At 47.4% G+C, this 23,482-nt stretch overlaps 1 protein-coding gene across 1 annotated transcript in view; it reads right to left on the bottom strand.

Moving 5' to 3' along the window:
• LOC144132593 (uncharacterized) overlaps positions 1-23,482 on the bottom strand; it is a 34,244-nt gene that overhangs the window by 6,623 nt on the left and 4,139 nt on the right. Inside the window, exons 4-8 of the mRNA XM_077665099.1 lie at positions 22,772-22,854; positions 16,567-16,640; positions 12,527-12,597; positions 8,761-8,867; positions 6,988-7,052 (exon numbers count right to left, since the gene is read on the bottom strand). Of these exons, the coding sequence (XP_077521225.1) occupies positions 6,988-7,052; positions 8,761-8,867; positions 12,527-12,597; positions 16,567-16,640; positions 22,772-22,854 (400 nt within the window). The remainder of the gene's footprint in view (positions 1-6,987; positions 7,053-8,760; positions 8,868-12,526; positions 12,598-16,566; positions 16,641-22,771; positions 22,855-23,482) is intronic.

Genomic DNA, 23,482 nt, shown 5'->3' with positions numbered 1-23,482 from the left:
AGCAATTTTGGAGCGCTACGACGGGACCGAAGTGTACAACTGTGACGAGACCGCTCTTTTTTATCAGTTGCTTCCAAACCGCACCCTGAGCCTGAAAGGCGACGTCTGCCACGGAGGCAAGCAGAGTAAACTTCGTTTAACTGTTTTGCTGTGTGTTAACTCGGACGGGACTGACAAGCGCGTCCCACTGGTTATCGGTAAGAGTGCCCGCCCCAGGTGCTTCAAAGGAACACACCGGATGCCCGTGAAATACGTAGCCAACACGAAAGCGTGGATGACGCGAGCCATATTTGGTGACTGGCTGAAAGCGTTTAATGGAGACATCAAGAAGCAAGGCCGCAGAATTTGCTTATTCTTAGATAACTGTTCTGCGCACCAAGTTGAAGGCCTCGACCTTTCAAATATAGAACTGCAGTATTTTCCCGCGAACTGCACTTCACTAATACAGCCCCTTGACAAAGGAATTATCAAAAGCGTGAAGTGCAGCTACCGGCGTAGACTGATCCAAATGCTGCTTCTGAACATTCGTCTTCAGCGGCAAATGAAAGTGGACATTTTCCAAGCAGTTGAGATGATTGAAGCATCGTGGCGAGAAACAAGTGCGGATATTATCGCCAACTGTTTCAGAAAAGCCCACGCAACGAAAGAAGTTCACACTGCGTAAACTGACGAAGAGGAGCACTTAGGAGTGGAGCCTTCAGGGCCGCCCGATCTTGCCGAAGCTTGGGGTTTACTGCGCGTGAATGGAGCAGCCCCGGATGACGTGCAGCTCTGCGACTTTTTGTATGCGGACGACTGTGCCGTGACTACAGAGGAGATGTCGGATGAGGCGCTGGTTGAAAGTGTCCGATGTCAGACCGACAATGATGGATCTCCAGAGGTCGAGTCACCATGTGAGATGCCTTCAACAAATGAAGTGTTGAATGCCATCGACGTTTTGCGGCGCGTCGCGGGCTCGCTGGACGATGGCGGTACAGCATTAAATACCTTGATGTGCTACGAGCGATCAGTGGTGCCGACCGTCATCAACAAACAGCAGAGCAAATTCACTCGTTTCTTTTCAGTGCAATAAATGTATTCTAGGCCAGTTGAATGGCCTCGATTTTCACTTTGGTTTCGCTTCTGTATTTATTTTTCAAACTTTCTCGCGGAAACTGCATATAGCGAAAACCTCCCTATAACGAATATTTTTCGGCCTTTTTCAATTTCGTTATATCCAGGTTTAACTGTATTGCAACGACGACAACAAATATGCTTTGTCCAGAAACCTTCGCATTAACAGCTAGTGCTGTGATTAAAAAAAAAAAAGACAGCCACCCTGCACAAAATATAAGTGGCACAACATTCTGAACAACATCAATATATGCTAGTGAATGCACTCAGTGAAGCTTTGTTCATGCAGAATGGTTAGGAAAGCTGAAACAATATAATTGGAAAACCCTAGTAAGCTCTGAAAATATGTCCACAATATTTTAAAAGGCTTATTGCAACTAATGACTGCATGTTCGCCTTCCTGCTTGCTAAAAAAGACATAACACATAAAGCCTTTCTCAAAAGTTTGGTTCATGGTTTATGGGGGTTTAACGTCCCAAAGCGAATCAGGCTATGAGGGACGCCGCAAAGAAAGGTTTCCGGAAATTTCGACCATCTGGGGTTCCTTAATGTGCACTCACATTGCATAGCACATGTGCCTCTAACATTCTGCCTTCATCATTCATGGCTCACACGCGTCGGGCGTGCGGACGGCGGCAGGTACCGGCAACGCAAGGCGAAGAGTCCGTTTCCTAGAGCAACAGTGACGGGCAGACCGAGAGAGGGCACACGTGAGAAGAGGCAGTTCCGTGGTCAGTCTACGAGCCACCTCCCCTCTCCCCAACCCGTCTTGTAGCGGAGCCGCGTGAGCCGCGCCAGAGGTGGTGACGGCTGCTGACACGCTTCAGCGCACAGGGGGGGTGGGGGAGGGTAAAAGGTTAACGCTTCCCTTGAAGTCGAATTTTTCAGCTTTGTTAGTGAAGCAGCACTTTCGCAATAAAAAATCAGCAACAGAGCTGTCATTGTACCAAAGGCTGTGCGACTCGGCTGGCTCGCTGATATGTGCAGCAGATAGCCACCATTGTCGCGGGCTAGCAGCGAAGCTCCGAAAACAAAACTAGGCAGCTAGACTATCTCGGCCTATCGACAAGAACCTGCCAATCGTCAGCATGCCTGCCCATGCACGCATATTCTAGGAAGTGCGGGACACACTGCAATATGCAATGCAGGCCTGTGGACGAATATCTGGACGATCACATGTCGAGCATATCATTTCTCGACATGATGCCCCATCAGGGGCCTGGCCGAATTAACCGATGCGAGCCCCATGCCGTCTGAATAAACGAGGTTGAGACGCTATAGACTGACATGGCCGTTTGGCTGGACTCTTGCAGCGGTTCGAATTATCCGAATTAACAAGCTTTTATACAGTAAAACCTCGTTAATTCGAAATCGCTTAATTCGAACTTCCGGTTAATTCGAACTGACGGCCGGGTCCCGGCACAGCCCTGTGTATTTCAATGGGTCAAAACTCCCGATAATTCGAATATGCCGGTATCCACGTCGGTCAATTCGAACTAGGCGCCGATGGCTGGCATTGCTCCTCGCATATAGAAGTCACCTCGTAGCAAATACAATGCGCTGAAAATTAAAAAAAAGAAGCAGAATGATGAGAAAAAAAATAAGCCAGCACGCATGAGGTGAGACGTGAATTTCGTTGCCCGAACCAACCCTCCGGTGCATGCCGTAGCAGGTTTTTGCTGCCGGAGCGTCGAAGCATTGGCTTGTCTATTTTTGGCTGACGCGCGGTCACGCAGGTAGCCACCCTACCGCGGGCGCCGCCTATGCTCCGGCCACGGTGGCTCCGGCGCAAGCCGTTGCAGGTTTCCGCTGCGCCGAGGCGGTCGTGAACATTGGAGACGCACGCGACCATGGAGGAAGGAAGTACTCGGGAGAGGCGGTTACGTCACATTTTTTTGAAGCCGCGCTTTTTTTCTGATGGAAATAAACGTTTCAATCAAGCGGGCCTCCCCTCCCCGTTCCCCCGCTTCACTCTACTTGGGCGCCGTCCCAGCGCGCCTGCCCATGCAGCAGACGACGCCGCTGCGCCCCGCGTTCTATTGGCTGCGCCGTTGGCTAAACTCTCCCAGTAGCCCTTGCGAGAACGCGTGACTTCCGGTACCCTTTTTTTGTGCAGCTCGGGAAGCGAAAACTCTTTCCTTTCCTTCATCCTGCACGCAGCACCCGGCCCCTCTTGCGCCTAGTCTTTGTTGCCGCGGTGTCTAGCAAAGTTTGTGTTGCGTGATATTCCTCGTTTGTTTGGTGTCTCGCTGGTGACTTCTCATCGACTGTGCCAATCATGGCAAACCGAGGAAAGTACTCCGCAAAGGATTTGAAGTCGAAGGTGGAGATGTTACAGGAGGTCGAACGTGGTCTCCTAACAAAGACAGTGATCGCAGAGAAGTTTGCAGTCAAGAAAAGCACGCTGTCCACATACCTCAAGAACAAGGACTCGTTCAATGCGTATCAAAAGGAGATGGAGCCCTCGCGAAAACGACTAAGAACATCGGCTCATCCAGAGATGGAGGATGCTGTAATGGCATAATTAAGGACGTTCGCAGCAGGAACATTCCGCTAAGTGGACCAATAATTGCCGCAAAGGCAGTGGACTTCGCCAGCCAGATGGGCATAAGTGACTTCAGCGCATCGGAAGGCTGGTTGTCGCGTTTCAAGGCCCATCACGGACTTACGTTTAAAAGCGTTTGTGGAGAGGCAGCCGCAGTCGATGAAGAAACGTGTCAAAATTGGATCTCAGGTCAACTAAAGGACTACCTTGCCGATTACTCGCTCAGCGATGTGTTCAATGCAGATGAAACCGCGCTTTATTTTAAGTTGCTGCCGAACAAGACTGTCAGTTACAAAGGCGACACGTGTTCAGGCGGGAAGAGAAGCAAGGAAAGAGTGACGGTGTTCGTGTGCGCAAACGCGACTGGCACGGAAAGGTGCCGCTTGCTAGTTATAGGCAAAGCAGCGAAGCCTTGCTGCTTTAAAGGGCTAAAAACTCTCCCTGTTGATTATACCTTCAACAGAAAGTCGTGGATGACGCGAGCAATTTTCACGGATTGGCTGCGCACACTCGACAGGAAGTTCGCGGCACAGAACAGGAATGTTCTGTTGTTCGTCGACAACTGTTCAGCCCATTGCGACATCAGCGGACTGAAGGCGATCCGTCTGGCATTTCTGCCGAAAAACACTAAGGCTGTGCTGCAGCCTATGGACCTTGGGGTTATTAAAAACCTCAAAACACTGTACAGGCGCCACCTCCTAGAGCGGATTCTTGTGTGTATGGACAGCGGCAAATCGTACGACGTCAATCTCCTCGGAGCCTGCCACATGCTGGCAACATCGTGGAATGCTGTCAAGGCGGACACAGTCGCGAACTGTTACCGAAAGTGCGGCTTCATTGAAGGCCCAGAAGCCTGCAGCACGGCAGAGCTGGATGCTCAGTGTGATGACTCCGTCGCGCTGCACCCTGCCTACGCTGCTTTATCGGAGGGTGTTGACTTCCAGAGCTTCGTAGACGTTGACAGCGGCGTGGAGACATCGGGGCCGTTAAGCGATGCCGAGATTATTGAAGCGGCCTGCGGTGACCAGATGCCGCACAACTCGGGCGCGGCGAGCACAGCTGACAGCGACGACGAGTCCGACGGAGGCGACGATCCATTGCCACCCCCGAGTGCATGTGAAACAGCGTCAGCACTCGATCTGGCTGCGCGCTACTTCTCCGCCGATGATAATTCGGACGCTGCGTTGGAGCTGTTGGGCAAGTTGCAGACGATGCTTGTCGAGTCACGGCAAAGAAAACAAAAACAAATGCGCATCACCGATTATTTTTCTCTTTGATATGCTTTGCCAATCTGCTGTTAATAAACATGTTTTTGAAGCATAGTGTCATATTTAATCATTAAGCTTGCTGCTTAAGCGAATGCATTTTGATGTTAGCTCCAACCGCATAAACAAATTAACTTTATTTCCTTTGACATTCGGGCTCTATGATTTTAATTCGCGCAATCGCCCGCCGCAAATGTGTAGTAGCGCGTAGTAAGAGATAACGATCTCAGATATGCCTGTTTTAGCTTCGGCCCGTGCTGCCGGGCGTGATGGCCGCTTTTTTTAGCGCCCGCTCGTTAATTCAAACTCCGCTTGATTCAAACAATTTTCCGGTCCCCCTCGAGTTCGAATTAACGAGGTTTTACTGTATCAGCGAAGCACAACGGATACATGCCCTACACCATACGTGGATTTCTTGCTGCAATATGCAACAATATTTTTCTCTATCAATAAAACTTTCTTCACCCAGTCAAACTGTATTAAAGAAATTCTGAGCTGAAGACCTTGTGCTTGCGAAGTTAACACATTCAAAAGGTAGATTATGCTGCCATGAACACCTCAACCAAGCAACGTGGTCTTGCACACTGTGTAGCATTTACAAACTGAGCAAAAAGATATGATCTCCCTCCGGTCTTGCGATTTCTCTACAGCATAATTATGGTGCAAAACTGCAGCTGGCACTGGTGTAAAAGATGGGGGGAAAGAAGGACTGTTAGTGCCCAAGACAGCAAGTGCTGCTGCTCAAGACAGTGGTGGGTGCTGGGTTGCAATGCACAAAGATGCTGACCACAGCCTTGGTAGGTCAGGTACCACTATCAATGGGACCACTCAGGGCAAAATCAAGGAGCAAATTCAAGCTGAGGAACTGTACATTCCATTTCTCAACTCCTCTTGCATGCTCTTGCACAGTAACCCCCTTTACTTTCAACTTGCGTATCATAAAATAAGAGTAAAATAGAAAGGTCCTGTCTCGCTTGGTATGTATTGTCTTTTTCGGCACTACAACCCTCTTCTGGAGAAAGGTTTCAAACGTCACACTATAATATTCAATTGGGACTGCGTCATATCGGTAGGTTTTTGTGATAAAATACGATATCTTAAACTCTGGCCACTAAAACTCGAAAAACAGGCCATCAGTTATCGGTTTGTGCAACCCACATGTCCTGCCACAAACCTTTTTAAAGACATTACCACAAACTGACCAGCATGCCAAAGTACATGCCTTAGCAGTGCTGTGTAGTTTGACTGTTGGCTCTGAATAACTTGGACTCCAAGGTGAGTGAATATGTGTACACTACACATTATACGGAGTTACTATTAGCATGAACCTTTTAATACGTACTGGGTGTTGATGGCACTAAAGAGTCAGTACGAAAATGTTGGCTGTTTCCAATAAGCGAGTTCAAAATAAAGAGAGTGTACCATATTTTTCACTGCTTACAAAAGCCTTTACCAACCAGTCTCCTTTATAAATTATGTGCCTTTTCTTCTTGTCTTATGAACGAAGTTGGGCACCTACTAAATCTGCAATTCACCTTGATAGTGAGCGATAGTGCCTACCTGCTGTAATTGCATCTGAACTCACTTTCTACCATCACGGATAAACAAAACATGAATAGGAAATTGCCAACAAAAACAGTACGGTGAGAAGAAACCTGAAATTAGGGGAGGCTGAAGAACTGTGCAGTTGATCTTTGCTTGTAAACAGTGACCCCAGAAAGTCAGAAGCAAAAACAAGGTTAGTCATTAATTAACAAGCCATAAGTGCGCTTTAATTATTACGTTATGCACCCTTGATTCTTTAAATCCACCATCAAGGAGGCATGTTAATCAGCGCATGCCATTGTTCACCACTGTATATCTTGCTCAATGTACTGCCACTGATACACCCAGACGTCATGGAATGTTGTGTGTTGGGACTCTTTCAGAAAAATAAGGAGTGCTGCTGGTGTTCGGTTTGTCCTGTCTGCACTCAGTCTGTCACTGATGCTGCACCCAGACCTTTACTGTGTACCTTCCAATGTGCCATGCACTCCTGAAGAAATGCCTGAAATGAGGGCCCACCTGTCCGTAGGGCCCCGGATGTGCAGCTGCTCCTCATATTCCAGGCACCTTTCCCCATCCTTCACCTGCGTGCAAGGGACAGAACAGCTGCCATCAGGGTCTCTGGTCTGACCGTCACTGCAGACCGCGCAGTTCTGGGAAAGCTGTAACTCCGTCACACCAGTAATAAGGGAGTAAATTAATCATCGGCACAAGCACAGCCATATGATTACAAAGGAAGCAACACTGACAAACACTGTTCCCACTTCGAGTTACTCATCAATTTGCTCTCGCCCTACCATATGCTAACCGTCCCAGTTAGCTCAGTTGGTAGAGCGACTGCGCCGGTGAAGCGGCGGTCCCGGGTGAGAGCCCCAGACCAGGAAAATTTTTTCTTCAACTATGAAATTTCCATGGAAGCTGTATAGCTTTCCTTTGTAGTCGTGTGGCTGCACTTGGCTGGATGCCACTGAGTAATTACTCCCTCGTTACAAATCTACTCCACCTTGGGGAATTCCCCTAAACACCTGACCAAGTGCTAGTCCACTGCTGAGGTGTTCCCATGCTGGGGCATGAAAAAGCTACATGTCCATCAAACAGCAATGACCAGTCCTGCCTTCCAAGCGAAAAGCCACGAGAGAGAAAGTGTTCGCTAATGAAGACTGTAGAGGTTCCTGTGGCCATACTGAAGCCAGCGCTCGTGCAGGTGAACGCGCCTGTCAAGAAGAGGAGAAACAAGTGTTGTAGAAGCACTCGTCCAGGGCTACGCCGCTGCTGACTCTCGGCCGCTTAACGCCAACGTGAATATATGTCTAGCAGGCTACACATCACACAATAAGGATGAAAGGTCATGTAAAACAACAGCAAATACAACGCACATAAGCATGTAAAAGAAACACAAAGTCAAGGTACTTCTCACAACAGAACGCAACTCACAGCGCTTAGCACGCAATTAAGGACAACACATATTTCCTCACGTGACAAATTTTTCATTCAATTAACAAGCAGGTATGCCGCGGATCATCCATCTCTACCTTCTGACTGCCCAGTCTCTACTTTCTTCATATGCTTGCATGCCCAGTCCACTCTTCACTGTAGCTTTCACAGACAATCGTGCTCTTTCAGGAATGTTCACAAGACAGTTTTTTGAAGCATGGGCTATCCCTAATCACAACAATGGAGGCACGAACACCTGACTGCTAGTCTCAAGACAAGCCAGCTATATAATAGGGGCAGATATATGGTCACCCTTGGAGGGGCAGGATCACTTGCATCATGCATTTCTCAGACTTTTTTTTGTCAAAAGAAATGAGGGTCAGCACAGTTTTCCTATGAAAAATTTCTTGCCAAGGGCGACTCCCCCCCGATAAATCCACCCTTTATACACACTGTTACCGTTACCATACATACAGTTAAGGCTGATGAAATGTAAGCGCTAGTCTCCCTCACATATGCCACATGGAGTATGTTGCTTACAATGTATGCAATGTGAGAAGGCAGGTGGCATTGTTTGCTTTGAAACCTCCTCCTCCTGACCTCGCACCATTCCACCTTCGCACTACCAGCCCCCCCCCCCCCCCCCCCCCCCCCCCCCCCCAACGTCCACCTCCTGCCCAATGATGCCTATTCCTGGGAAAGTACTTCCACTCCACCGACAACACTCTGCCCAATATTATGGCTGCTTCATGTCCGTTTCCCAAATTTACAGCCTCGTTAGTTCTGTAACTCATATTTTGTCCCCCCCTCCAGAGAACGCGGCCCCCTCTGTATGAACAATGGCACCAGCAGGCCCACCTTGTCGATATAGGGGCAGCCTCGGAGGCCCGATATGGACAACTGGTTCACGTCGTCCAGCCGCAGGTACGTGTGCAGCAGAATCGTGAAGGAGAACTCCTCCTCACCTGGGGGAGGGGGAGAGAGACAGGGAACAACACAGTTCGCCACATGGTGTTGCAAGGAAGGAAAAGAGATAAGGGTGATGCCCTCCCATCAAAATAGGAATCTTGATTAGAAAACGAAAGTTAACAACATCCTAGCCAAAATCAAGAAGGAGGAAATATTTCTTGTAAAAGAGATTCATCACAAGAAAGAGGCAGCTATGACACTATTGGTGTAAAAGAATGAATTCCAAGGGTGGAAACACAGAGGTGGTGGCAGCAAGGATAAGGCAGGGAAATGAGATTACCTTATAAATGCTTGTAAAGGCCACACCCGTGTATGGGCCGCACCCCGTTTTCACAAAGGAAATATTATGGAAAAATACTAGGGGTGTGCGAATATTGAAATTTTCGAATATGAATCGAATACAAATATGAAGAAAAAATGGTTTAGAATATCGAATCGAATATCAAATATCTGGTCAGCACAAAAATAAGTTTAGAAAAGATCAACAAGCAAACATTGCTGCTCATATTCTTTTCAAAATAGTGTATGGCCTTTGCAACTGAAATAAACAAAACTAGACTGCCTGAGAAACGTATAAAAAAAAATCATGATGTGAGCAGAAATGTATACTACTTAATTGAACAGCATAACAGTATCCAACCTGCAATGTGGTCAGGCAAAATGAAATCCATAACATGACAAGATTAGAAACAAAAATAACATGATGGCTAGTAAAACCTCATTAATTCAGAGTTCAAACAATCGACAGAAATGACCGGGTTATTGGAAGCTCAATTTATAAAATGCCCCGAGGACTCGAAAAAAAAACAAACTCAAAATGCGGTAGTCTTATGAGGCGGTTCTATCGTGCAAACACCTGTAATCACGTGATGAGCACCGAGTTTTGCCGTGCTGGAAAGCATCGCGAACGTAAGCGAGATGGGAACGCACATTGACGTCGGAATGGCGAGACTGCTTCTAAAAAGGAAAAAAAATTGGCCAGCAACGCGTCAGTCAGCATCTGGAAGCGACACGGTGCTGAGATTGGACTACTGCGAATGCGCGGGCCGACAGTTGTCATTGCCACAGGCGAGTAGCGAAGCTCAGAAACCAAAACTACGCGGCGAGGTTATTTTTTTGACCTAGTGGTAGCGTCCCTCCGAACGTTGCCACGCCTGCCGTTACGTCCACTTAAGAGGTGCATGGGTTACAGTGCACCATGCAATAAATAGGCGGGATTCTTACAGCATCGCTTGCCCTGTTATGACACCTCGACTCGCCCCTACGAGAGTGTCACGCAAAATTCCGCAAGTAGGCTTTCCTGCATAGCTAGTTGACCAAAACAAGACGGCGGTGGTCACACTCTGAGAGTTAAGGTGACAGAACGAATGCCATGGGTGTGGGCATTAATTAGGTAACATATTACGGAAGGATGAAAAATAAGCGCGCTTTCGCGTTGCAATTGTTAGAAGCGTGTCATCCCTCATGTTGTTCGCAGCACGTGTGGTATGTGAGAAAGCCCACTTGCGGAATTGCGCACAAAGTCAAGCCTAGTGGCATCGGAATGCAATCGGTCCACGCGATAAACGATGGAGAAGAAAGAGAACAGGGCCTTTATATTGTTTATCTAGAACTTTAAACTCTATATTCAGATAATTCGCCCGGACGTTGCGCTTCTGCCACAATCAAATTTACGGAAGTCGGCGTGGTATACGATCGCTGCCGAGTATTCAGGAATTTTCGTATATTCGGAAATTCACGAATATCATTTCTCGAATACGAATATGAACCGAATATGAAACATAATCGATTCGTATTCGAAATTTCGAATATTCACATGCCCCCAAAAAATACCCAATATCCATGCAACGGCCGCACCCAAACCTTTCACGACTCGCGCAGGAATAGCCTTCAAAATGCACGCGCCATGGCCTACGCGATCAGCGATGGCGCCCAAAGCGGCAGCTTTTCATCATCATCAACTTTTTCCTCTGTTGCGAGCTCCCGCTATCCATATCGGCATCAGTATCACCAGCTCCACCCTTTTGTGGCTGTCAAAGGCACGGGAGTTGTGGTAGCGTGATAGTTCGCCGTCGTTGTGGCTTTCGTATGCTGTCGCCGAGCGTTGCAGTTTTAGCACGATAAGGCAAGCACCTTAAAGGCTACATGAATGAGTGTTTGCTGTCGAACACGGCAAGCGTGCAATGGGCAGGAAATTCAACATCGCGAAGAAGTGCGTTCCACGATGGTGCAACCAAAAGGATGCATTGAGGAACACAAGCTGCAAAAGCGCACTTTCCAAGGCAAGCCGTGCAAGTTTCCTGAAGTGGAAGAAAAGCTGCTTTGCTGTGTGATGGAAGCGCGGAACTGCTACGCGCTGACAGCGGAAATGATGTGCCACTTGTGGGATGAGCGTGCACCAGAGCACAGCACCAGCTCGGAGTTGGAACACTCCGCGAGTGACGACTAAACATAGAATAAATGCCGCTCATTCCCTGATTGTTGTGTTTTTACTTTAAAGAAATTTTTTTCTACATTGCGTGTATGGGCCGCCCGCCGAAAATTGGCCCTCAAATCTGGAAAAAAAAAGTGCGGCCCTTACACGCGTCGATACGGTACGAAGTTTGTGGCAACACCTGCAAAAGGAAACAGTGGAGTTAATTGGAGGTCGATGGAATGGAACTGAAAATGAATGGCTTTTTTTCCTGCATCAGACGCCCGACTGGTGAAGACAATGACTCATTTACCATCGTAGACACCGTGATATACACTCGAACCAATTCATAATGGCCCAACTTATAGCATATGCTCCTTTAGTATGAACAATGATGACATGACAGCTGTGAAGCACAAGGGGGCTATGGCACTGAGTGTCAGCTATAACGAACATCTGTTGGTTACTGGAACCAGTCAGCAAACAAGAGGACATCACAAACTTGTGCGCAGGGATGCACGGTGTGCACTGACATGCATGCAAAAAAAAAAAAAAAAACATGCAGATAAGTGGTCCTTCCGAGGCATTCATAATTGATTGATATCCTTCTTGAGCAATGAAACAGCTGCTGCAAACAATCAAATTTGCAAAAGTAACATGGGTGAAGAAAAAAATGATGGACAATTTTGCGTGGTTCAGCTAAATGAAAATTACGTTCACTCGCACTTTGACTTCGGTTAGAAACTCGTTTTAAGAGGGCAACGCGATAGCGGTGTGCTGCGCACGGGTGGAAGCTGACAAAGACGACAAGATCCAAAGCACCGCACGAGAGACTGGAAGTTAAACACACGGGATGTTCGGCTGCAGCTGTGGCATAGTGCCCTCGTGCAGTGGCCAGCGAAGCTAGTCTGTTCGCATCACAGCCGGTTTGAAACCCACTCAGGGCCATAGTGTGTTTTGCCATAAAGTGTTTTGCATAGTTGGCCGCAAAGTTCGCTGGCAGGTTGCCCACAACCCGATGGGCAGGTTGTCACCTGCCAGAGGCTTTGGACAAACAAACATAGACAAAACCTGAGACTTGGGGTTTTATTGCTAGAACACTAAAAGTGAGGAGCTCAAGGAACACACAAAAAGGGTCCATGGAATCAAATCGTTCTCTATACCAGAGAAACAATTGTGACTACAGTACGATACACGGAGTATAGCAGTGGGTGGGTGCAGGGAACGAGAAATGTGCTGTACCTGTGTTGGTCACCCTGACATCAAGGACGAGGTTGTTCTTCCTCAGAATGACCATGTACACCACACGGAACCTGCACGAGAGGAACAGTGCGCTGAGCACAGAACCATGTTTTGGGAATGCCCCCATATTACACCAATCCCTCATTATAACGAAATCGCTTTACTCAAACTATCGTTTTATTCTGAATTTCTTCCGGTCCCGACCCAAACGCATGCATATTAAGCCGCATTACTCGAAACGCGTGAATAGCTTGACCCGCTTTCAGTGAAGTGGCGAGTGGAGACATCGGCGGCGATCCTTTTGCGCATGTAGTTTCAAATTAATACCGCAGCCGAATTCGCCTTGTGCAGGCACAGAACAGGCTACAGAAGTAACAAACCTACGACTGATGACCTGCCTGGTAACGAGTACCAAGCGAGTGCTGAAAGCCCCAGATGTTTACAGCAGAGCAAACGGAAGCTGTCAGATTCCATGGTGCAGAGCGCCCACACCGTTAATCTCGGAAGCAATCGCATCGCTGGTGTACCACGTGACAGAATCCAAACGAAAATAAAGTTTTCCTGATGCTTTGCGATGCCAGAAAATTGCAGTTTCTTGGATGCCAAAAAGTGGCCAAAAGACTTTGGGCAGACTTGCACCGTAGCAATTCCATGGGGCAAGCTCGATGAGCAAAGTGTTACCGGTTTAAAGAGAACTTTTGGTGCTGAAACATACCAAAAAGCACAAAAGAGTGTCCCTCTGATTATGGGCCCATTCACATTTGCGAGTCGCAGAGGTTGTGCGACTGTTTTGGTCGAAAAGTGACAGTCGCACGCCAGTCCCTTGGTGCTCGATTTTCCAGTCTTGCGACTGAGCCGCAAACGCTGAAAAAATCAGCGAGCGAGCCGAGCTTTTGGTAACAACCCCGACCGCGGACGTGCCGGGCAACGAACTGAGTTGCTCCCTGGCTGCTGTAGTCGTCGCTAAGCCTAACCGTTTCACATCGACCAAAGCAGATTAAACTCTCGAAAGCGTACGAACAATGTCACTCCAGAGAGTTTTCGCAGTTTTCGCTTCAAACGAGAAGGCGACCCACAGGTCGCGCTTGCAATGTGAACAACGGTGTTTGTCGAGCTGCTGCCTGGTAGCAAGCGACTGCTGGTCACATGCCCTTTGCCATGTTCGACATGAGGAGCTACGACAACAAATCAGGAAGATGACTTTGGAGAAGCCGGTCTAGAAATTTGTTCGTCGCTCACTATAAGCGGCCTGCATCGCAATAAAACACCACCCCTAGCTTCACTGCTCTTTTTACGGTGCATATGAACCGATAGCTTGCCAAAAACACGAAAAATCCGAACGTTACGACTCACTAGCGGCAAGTCAGGCTGTCAACATGGCGGGTCAATGCAACCATGGTGCTTCACCGGCGATTTTCTCGAGCCGCTCATGCTCGATTCGCGCCATACGACTAGATAAACGGCCTAAATGTATAGTAGGTTCATTGAATTTTGTTCCTAGGCATTTGTAAACGGCGCGGATGCAATGCTGCACGAACAGCGGCACCCAATACGTAAAATTAGTGCAGTGTCGTCGACAACGGCGCGCCGAAAAACTCTCGCTTTGCAAACTTCACGGCTCTACAAAAATTGCTCAGTAATCTTGCAAAGCCCCTACTGCAAAACCGTTTGGTTTTCACGAGCACGCTGCATACCCACAATCAGCGGCTAATCGTTTTTTTAAGCACAACAAACAGAACCTCAGACTCGAGCCACAGCATTTGCAGTGCTTTCTAGCGCGGTACCCGTGCCCCCCCCCCCCCCCCCCCCCCCCCCCCCCCCGCCCTCCCCCCTATAAAAGCGGCCACTGATTTTGCGCTACGAAATACCCCCGAAGCATGGTGAACACGGCCTCGTGCAATGCTTGGTCAGATTAGAGCAGGGGTTGCACGTGCCCGGTAAGAACTTTAAACAGACAAAGCTCACTGCCTTTTTCGCCCCTGAATAAAGTTTTGCTTCAATGAATACAATCTATTTTGACTTCTTCGCTGTTGCGGTGCAATTAGAGCTCGACTGCTTTAGCTTTTCTTGGGTGGCCGCTTATACCGAATTACTGCTCATAACGAATTTTTTCGCCATCCCGCTGACTTCATTATAAAGAGGGATTACTGTATGCCTCCAAAAATATGATAGCCATCATCAGCAGCATCCCATCTATATATACAACCCATTTATTTTTCAATTAACCCCGTTTTATGCCACTCACAGCTGCACTGTCTCGTGTGTTTGCTGATCAGAACAACCAGTTACGATGATGACAACTCTGACTACCTCGCTCCCATCTCACCAACATTTCCTGACATTCATCTATTCCAGACTGAGCAATGAAAGGACAAGATGCTGATGGCACTCTTTGACGCCGCATGTGATTTACCTGCCAGCCGTTTCTATGTTGACGCTGGTTTACTTTACAAGAAGAATTTCATGCCCCAGATGTACGCGCTTTTTTCTCATCATGCACAATGAAGTCACGTCTGGCCAGGTCTTGCCCGCAGCCTTCAATGCAAACATAAATGATTTTGGCCGCCCAAAATGTGTCGCATGACTCAATGCTATGTAGCCAGCTGTGTACAGAACCATTGCTTTAACGCCCTTACATCCTGTCTGGCAGGATTCTATCACACTTCCGACCATACCATTTGAGCAAGTGGGTGGTATTCACCTTTTAGGCCCGTTTCTACGACCTTTCAGTGGTAACCAATGGGTAATTGTGTATGCTGACCACCTCACACTATACTCTGAAACAGCTATGATACCATCCACCACTTCTGTTGATGCTTCTCTCTTTCTTCTATTTTTCGTTCACCGATATGGCCCTCCTCCAAGTCTTCATCAGTGACCATAAGCACCAGTCTACTGTGTCTACTGTGGATGTTGTTGAAGTCTGGAAAGCAATTTTAGCCACTCAACACCATATCACCCCCAAATGAACAACCTCGCAACGCACAAAAAGCATACTGACCACTATGCCGGCTATGTACATCAGTTCCGATTATGGGCACTGTGATGACATCTTGCCTTTCGTCACATATGCGTAGAACACTGTGCAACATCAGACAACTAGTTACTGCCATTTTCATCATCTTTACCCCTGCGTATCTCTCAGTTGTCTCAATATCATATTTCCTTTCCCTCCCCACGATAAGCCTTCTATTGCAGCGACTCTGCTGAGCTGAAGATGGTCGCTCACTTGCCCGCACCTGCATTTTGGACCCACTCAAGCGCTCCAAGCAGCGCTACGACATCCAACGCCAGCACCTCTGCTATGTCCCCAGCAATCTGGTGTGGCTGTGGACGCCAAACCGCTAGCATGGCTTGTGTCAGAAGATGCTCTCAGCTACAACGCACTGTGCCCCACTGAAAATGGCCGATGATCACAAAAGACACAGGTGATGCATGTCACTATGCTCACAAGGTCCCACCCTCAATAACCTGCTTAACTCACGATCGGGGATCTGTCTGTGAAGATGGAAATGTCATGTGCTTTGTGCTGACGATGAAGCGTAGGAAACAGAGCAGAGAGAAAGAAGACGCAAACAGGCCTTGCTGTGCTGAACTCTCCCGCCCCATCGGAGAACATTGTTAACAAAAGCCCCAGTACAAACTCAGTACGTAGTATAGATTCTCAATAAAGCCAGCAGTAATGCACCGTTTTCTGCCAGTTTCTACCACCACAGCGAACGATGTACTGGATGATTCAAACGTTTTTTTTTTTACTCAACTCCAGCAGCGCACTGACCATTATAAAAATCACCGACATTAGAAAAGAAGCTTGCAACAGCGGCTTCCCTTCATTTCCTAGCATACCACTGGATGGTTGCCAAGCCCACTTTTTTGTACTTGTTTAGATGTGTTTTACGAAACATTTGCCCAAGTCGCTCCAGCATTATTAACATTCATCACCATAATCAACAAGCCTCCTTTTTTCAGAACTGGCTATGCATTCCCTCATTACGCAATAAAAGCGCTCAGCCTGACAAAACAAATGGCAGCCCCCTCACTTGAAGTTCCACATTTTCCTCGTCTCCTCCGTGTCCTCGAGCACCAGGCTTGCTGCACAGCCACCATCCGCTACCTGCAAGAGGACACGAGAATTTACACCAATGCACCCCATAGGTGCAGTTGGGACCAGGCACTAGTTAAACCTCACAAGGTTCCACTAACAGCACATGCATACATATTGGTCCAAGTAGCAGCAAAAACTCCCACGCAAAATGAATCCTGAGTGGATGTTTTTTCAGTTCATAGGAAATTAACAGCAAGCAGCCAACAGCTTCTGCTCAAAAGAGTCAAACGGCTGTCCGTCCACAAAACTATAATCACTTCCCCGTTGCCCTGCTGATGATAACATTTCCAGCACTGCCGCCAACCGTAGCAATACTTGCTTTTCCTTGTGCAAGGCTGCTGGCATGCACCTTATTTTGATTCCCATGCTAGAGGCAACCGATTCATATGGAAAGATTGTAACCACTAGCGACCGTCTCCGCTACATTCGAGATTGCTGTCAGTGCCTTCTGCTCTTAATCACAAAACTTCTTTGCCACATTCAAACTCAGCTTGGACGATAGCGATGGTGGCAGAGCTTCAGTGACCACAGAGCACACTTGACGATATCACTGTATCACTACCACCGAGTTCTATCCTTTGTGGGTACAGGTTAGCCCAATAAACAGTTCGAGTTTCACGTCAGTCCCTTAGCCATCAACATGTGTGTCCGTGCTGTCAGCCCAGCCATGTCACAATATGACTGCAGCCCTAATGAATATTTAGTAAAGCCTTCTGAGCCCACTCTTGAAGCCAAAACCAGACGACACTGCATAGAAAAAATAGGTAAAGATGAGGACTCTGCGCTCTCGCACTGTTAAACATCTGGCATGAAGACAAAGCTGCACGGGTCCACCAAGTTGTCATTCAACAAAGCTGTTAAAAATTCCGACCTGTACAGAATTTTTTTTTTTGTGTCGTAAATATTGGTACAGAGTACACACACAATCCATGATTACACATCAAAATTTTAGGCCATGTGAACTGCTTACAGGTGCAGACTATACAGCAGCTCTGTTTTCAAATCTTCCTGTTATGACCTACCATGCGGAAAGAAAATCTCATTATAACAAGGTTACTGATAGTCACAGCTGTGCTGTACACTTACAATATTTACTCACATAATGCACACACTCCCTACTTCAGTAGTCAAAAGTACAATCTTTTTTCCCGCCCTTTGTCATAAACGCGCCCCATTCTGTTGGTCCACAGATGTACAGTCTACGGATGATGGCGAATGCAGGCAGACGCCCTTTTTTGAAAGCTGAAACGAATACCCAATACTATAAAGTGTCCGTCTGTCGAATGTCAAGACTACTTTACCTCCCCCTAGGGGACTGGGGCAAACAGTCAGTACATGACGAAATTTGCAGGTACAAACTTTGTACGGACCGAGAAAAGGACACAGGGCATGTGCCGTAGGGCATGTGTCCTGTGTCCTCTTTTTCTCTGTCTTTGCAAAGTTTGCGGCTGCAAATTTCGTCATGAACATCCAGCTAGAACACTTTCTATCCTGTCAACAGTCAGCAACAATGTTCTGCGAGGTATCTGAGGACCAGTAGAAACCACGACTAGTCCCAACGGGTTTCTGAGTTTGATCTGCTGTATTAGGACTGTAGGAGCTTATTGCAGTCAGATTTCCCACTTAATGCTGCGGGTTGTGCTACAGTAAACTAGTTACGCACCTTTGGTCCACATTTTGAGCGGCTGTATGAGTTAACATATAAAAGCTTGTAAGGGCCGCACCCGTGTATAAGCCGCATCCCATTTTCCCAAAGGAAATAAAAAAAATAATATCTGTGTAACAGCCACACCCAAATTTTCCATGACCCATGCGCGAATAGCCTTCGAAATGCATGTGCCGTGGCCTCCATGATCAGCTCCAGCTGCGAGCAACGGTGTGCTTGATCATGGAGGCGATGCATGCGCACAGGAGCTTCCATGTGCCGCCCACGGATGGTGCCCGAGGGTGTGGCTCATCATCATTACCGTCAACTTTTTCCTCTGCTGCGAGCTCCCATTATCCACATCGCCGTCAGTATCACTAACTCCAGCCTTTGTAGTTGTGGCTTCCACGTGCTGCCGCCGAGCGTTGCAGTTTTAGCGCGATGGGCAAGCATCTTAGTAGCTACACGGCTGGGAGTTTGCTGTCAAACATGGCAAGCGTGCGGCAGGCAAGAAATTCAACATGGCGAAGAAGTGCGTTCCACGATGATGCAACCAAAAGGATGCATTGAGGAACACAAGCTGCAAAAAGTGCGCTTTCCAAGGCAAGCCGTGCAAATTTTCCAAACTGGAAGAAGCGCTGCTCTGCTATGTGATGGAAGCGAGGAACAATGGCTACGCGTTGACAGTGGAAATGCTGCGCCACTTGTTGTGGGATGAGCGTGCACCAGAGCACAGCACCAGCTCAGAGCCGGAATACTCTGTGAGTGACAATTGAACATAGAATAAATATCGCTCAGTCCGTGATTGGTGTGTCTTCACTTTTCAAAAAATTTTTTTTGCACATCGCATGTATGGGCCGCACCCCGAAAATTCACCCTCAAGTCTGGAAAAAAACCAACAGCCCTTATACGTAGTATTTATACAGTATATACGTGCGTGTTGGAGATACAGTAAAACCTCGTTAATTCGAAATCGCTTAATTCGAACTGCCGGTTAATTCGAACTGACGGCCGGGTCCCGGCAAAGCCCTGTGTATTTCAATGGGTCAAAACTCCCGATAATTCGAATATGCCGGTATCCACGTCGGTTAATTCGAACTAGGCGCCGATGGCTGGCATTGCTCCTCGCATATAGAAGTCACCTCGTAGCAAATACAATGCGCTGAAAATTAAAAAAAAATGCAGAATGATGAGAAAAAAAATAAGCCAGCGCGCATACCAGCACGCACGAGGTGAGACGTGAATTTCGTTGCCCGAACCAACCCTCCGGTGCATGCCGTAGCAGGTTTTCGCTGCCGGAGCGTCGAAGCATTGGCTTGTCTATTTTTGGCTGACGCGCGGTCACGCAGGTAGCCACCCTACCGCGGGCGCCGCCTATGCTCCGGCCACGGTGGCTCCGGCGCAAGCCGTTGCAGCAGGTCAACTAAAGGACTACCTTGCCGATTACTCGCTCAGCGATGTGTTCAATGCAGATGAAACCGCGCTTTATTTTAAGTTGCTGCCGAACAAGACTGTCAGTTACAAAGGCGACACGTGTTCAGGCGGGAAGAGAAGCAAGGGAAGAGTGACGGTGTTGGTATGCGCAAACGCGACTGGCACGGAACGGTGCCGCTTGCTTTTGGCAAAGCAGCGAAGTTAGGCGATGCCGAGATTATTGAAGCGGCCTGCGGTGACCAGATGCCGCACAACTCGGGCGCGGCGAGCACAGCTGACAGCGACGACGAGTCCGACGGAGGCGACGATCCATTGCCACCCCCGAGTGCATGTGAAACAGCGTCAGCACTCGATCTGGCTGCGCGCTACTTCTCCGCCGATGATAATTCGGACGCTGCGTTGGAGCTGTTGGGCAAGTTGCAGACGATGCTTGTCGAGTCACGGCAAAGGAAACGAAAACAAATGCGCATCACCGATTATTTTTCTCTTTGATATGCTTTGCCAATCTGCTGTTAATAAACATGTTTTTGAAGCATGGTGTCATATTTAATCATTAAGCTTGCTGCTTACGCGAATGCATTTTGATGTTAGCTCCAACCGCATAAACAAATTAACTTTATTTCCTTCGACATTCGGGCTCTATGATTTTAATTCGCGCAATCGCCCGCCGCAAATGTGTAGTAGCGCGTAGTAAGAGATAACGATCTCAGATATGCCTGTTTTAGCTTCGGCCCGTGCTGCCGGAAGTGATGGCCGCTTTTTTAGCGCCCGCTCGTTAATTCAAACTCCGCTTAATTCGAACAATTTTCCGGTCCCCCTCGAGTTCGAATTAACGAGGTTTTACTGTAAAAGCCATGGACTATTCTCTCGAGAGTGGAACAACTCGGCTCTTAAATGGAACAAAGTGTCCACTTCAGCATGGAGCCATGCTGAAGAGTGAAATTTAAAACGTGAGTAGTTCCGGAAGAAGTCTTTACTCTAGTGACCTACTTTCCATATCATTTTTTTCCCCTTGAAAATTTTTCTGAATATTTTACCCTGCGTAATGAACGTGCCCCCCAAATTATCGGGGATTTTAGCAGATGAAAAGTATATTCAATATCTGAGCAAATATTTTGCCAATGCATAGATTATTGGTTCCATGCATGGTTATTAGAACTAGGAGCTAGCTTCATTTGAAAAATTTCACGTGCTTGCTCCCTATAACTCACACCGAAAATAGAGCCCGCGGGTGATCATCAGTGCCTCTTTTCGCAAGTTTGTGTGTAGCCTGGGCGGTATCACAAGCGGCGAACACAATTGTCTGCTGTGCATTTCACCTCACAGCAAGGAAGACTGTGAAGTCAGTGCTACAGGTGTTTGCTCTAAAATAACATTTCTAAAATATGAGAATTTTACTAAAGACAATAGAGGAGATGAGGCTTTTGCAAATGTAAAAATGATAGTTTGTTTGCTCCAACAGCCCGCCCATCATGATGGGCCATGAGACTGTCCAATTTCAGTACAAAAGCACTCATACGCTCACCAACACCAACCAAGAATCTTGCAATCTTTGGATCTTGCGCCATTGCTTAGCAACGACGACGCCACATTAGGTTAAAAAATCAATCAAATCAACATCCATGACTGGGAATCAAACCCGCGGCAGCGCAAACAGATCAACTTCGTAGGCCGCTGCGCAAGAGCACTAGGCTATTGCCGCAGCTGAACACACAGTGTTAAGCTACAACCCACTCTCACACTGTGCATTGCACACGGTCTTCTTCATCCACTAATACTGCCCGCTGCTTTCGCAATATAACTGGTTGAACCAAGTTAAAACCCTGCAACTTTTTTGCCAAAAATGGCAAAGTAGAAACGCTGTTTTACTGGCACCTTTATAGGTTAAAGGGGCTGTGAAAGGAGGTCTCAACAAAGATGCGATGTGCCTAGGATGCTAAAGGGCACTGTTATACAAATATCCTCCAGCAAGAATTTTTTAGACATGTTTTGTGGAAGCCGAGTTATCTGTAGTCAAAATTTCAATTTCCGCGTCTTCGCACCTTTTCCTCTCCTCTCGTCACTTTTTGCACGCTGAAATATCGGCGCTCCTCCGACGGCCCCCCACACTCGCCCCCTCCGCCAGCTGCTGACGCACACGAACCAATGCTAGCAGTCTGCTGCCGACACAACGAGCGTGGATGCTGACGTAACGAGCCCAGATTCAGGCAAAAACCCAGCACTGCAGGTCGCCGCTAGGCACGGAAGCGGTAGTTTTTAAAACTGTATTGTAAATTATCGGCTCGATTTTGAGGTCTTGTACGCGGCATGAACGCTCATTCGGCTGTGCTCTACATAATGCGAGCATTATATAGACAACCTCACACGCCCTTTTCAGGGACCCTTTAATGGGCTGCAGACTTGGTCTCTGGAGACTATTCAATGGGTGTGAACAATCTAGTCAAATATTTTTGCTTTTCAATGAGAATTGAACCCTTCAGACTGCACTCCAGATGCGAATGTATAATAGAAATTGCAGTAAAAAAAAAAAAAATTGAGAAGCTGGTCCAGTTTTTAGCAGTGAGTTCCATTTGTGTGCAGCAATTTGTAATTACAGCGTTATGGAAGCTTGTTCCACTTTAGGCAATTTCCTCAAACTATTCAGCTAAGAATAATCTCCAGAGAAAGTCTGAAGCAATGTGAAAGGCAATATTACAAATTCTTTATTAGCTTCCACTAAGAACACTGCAGAGGTCTCGTTCCCATTCTATAAGGACACTGTATACATGCCTGAATGCATCCTTAACGGGAAACATGCCTTTATTGAAGTTGCTTGTACTGCCTACACTCAGCCTGCCTAGGAACGATGTCCTCAATGATGCAATTGTAGAAAGCGTCATGTTTTGTGCACTATGTTCATTGCGACAGAAGCCATTTAGTCTGAGCTAAACCCCGCTCAATTAGCTAACTGCCCATGCGACTTGTTAAACCAATGCGTCAAAAATCAAATGCACCTCTGTTTCAGGTGACACAAGTGGCTTGTATCGTGTAAAAAAATCCAGGAGAATGGAAGACCGTATACCGAGTGTGGTGCCTCGTTGATGGCCCATCTGGTGATCCTCGCAAAGCCGTGCTGAGGGCCTAGGCTCCATGGTCCGAAATTGGCTGCATACAGGTTGACAATATGGACAAAGCTTAGTGAAACTGAGCGTGACATCATTCAATTTTTGTTTTCCGAGAAGTCTTTCTGGAAGGCTAATTGGTGCGTTAGGTTCTTCTTTGAAACTGCGCGAAAAAAACACAGAACCGAGCAAGGAACACACACACAAGCGCAGTCTGTGTATCCCCTGCCCTGTCCCGTGTTTTTTCTATGCAGTTTCAATAATTATTGTTTTCTGAGCAAAAAAAAAAAAACAAAAACAAAACAAAAGGTGTCGTAGTTCTTTCTGGGTATGCTGATTTTTGTTTGGCAGAAAAAGACGCGTTAAAGACATATGAACTTCCATTTCAAGAAGCAGAACAAGACTTTTCGGTCACTTCATTCAAATTTGTGACACTGATGACGACAAGGACCCCGTGAGCCCCACTTTGAAGGGAATGATAGTGCACCATAGCCTCAGAGATTCGCATCGAAAAAGATTGGCATCATCGCAGTTTACCAGTGAGAACGTTTGCTGGCAGCAATATACCTGCATTTCATTTTTGGGCCTCTCCTAGTCTGCACTCTCCGTCAAATTAGCCTTGTCATCGTTTAAACACAGCAACTAATTGAAACAGGCCAATTGTGATTTAT

This window comes from Amblyomma americanum, chromosome 5, assembly GCF_052857255.1.
Source record: "Amblyomma americanum isolate KBUSLIRL-KWMA chromosome 5, ASM5285725v1, whole genome shotgun sequence".
Lineage (NCBI taxonomy): Eukaryota > Metazoa > Arthropoda > Arachnida > Ixodida > Ixodidae > Amblyomma > Amblyomma americanum.
This window is presented reverse-complemented; position numbering and strand designations above follow the sequence as displayed.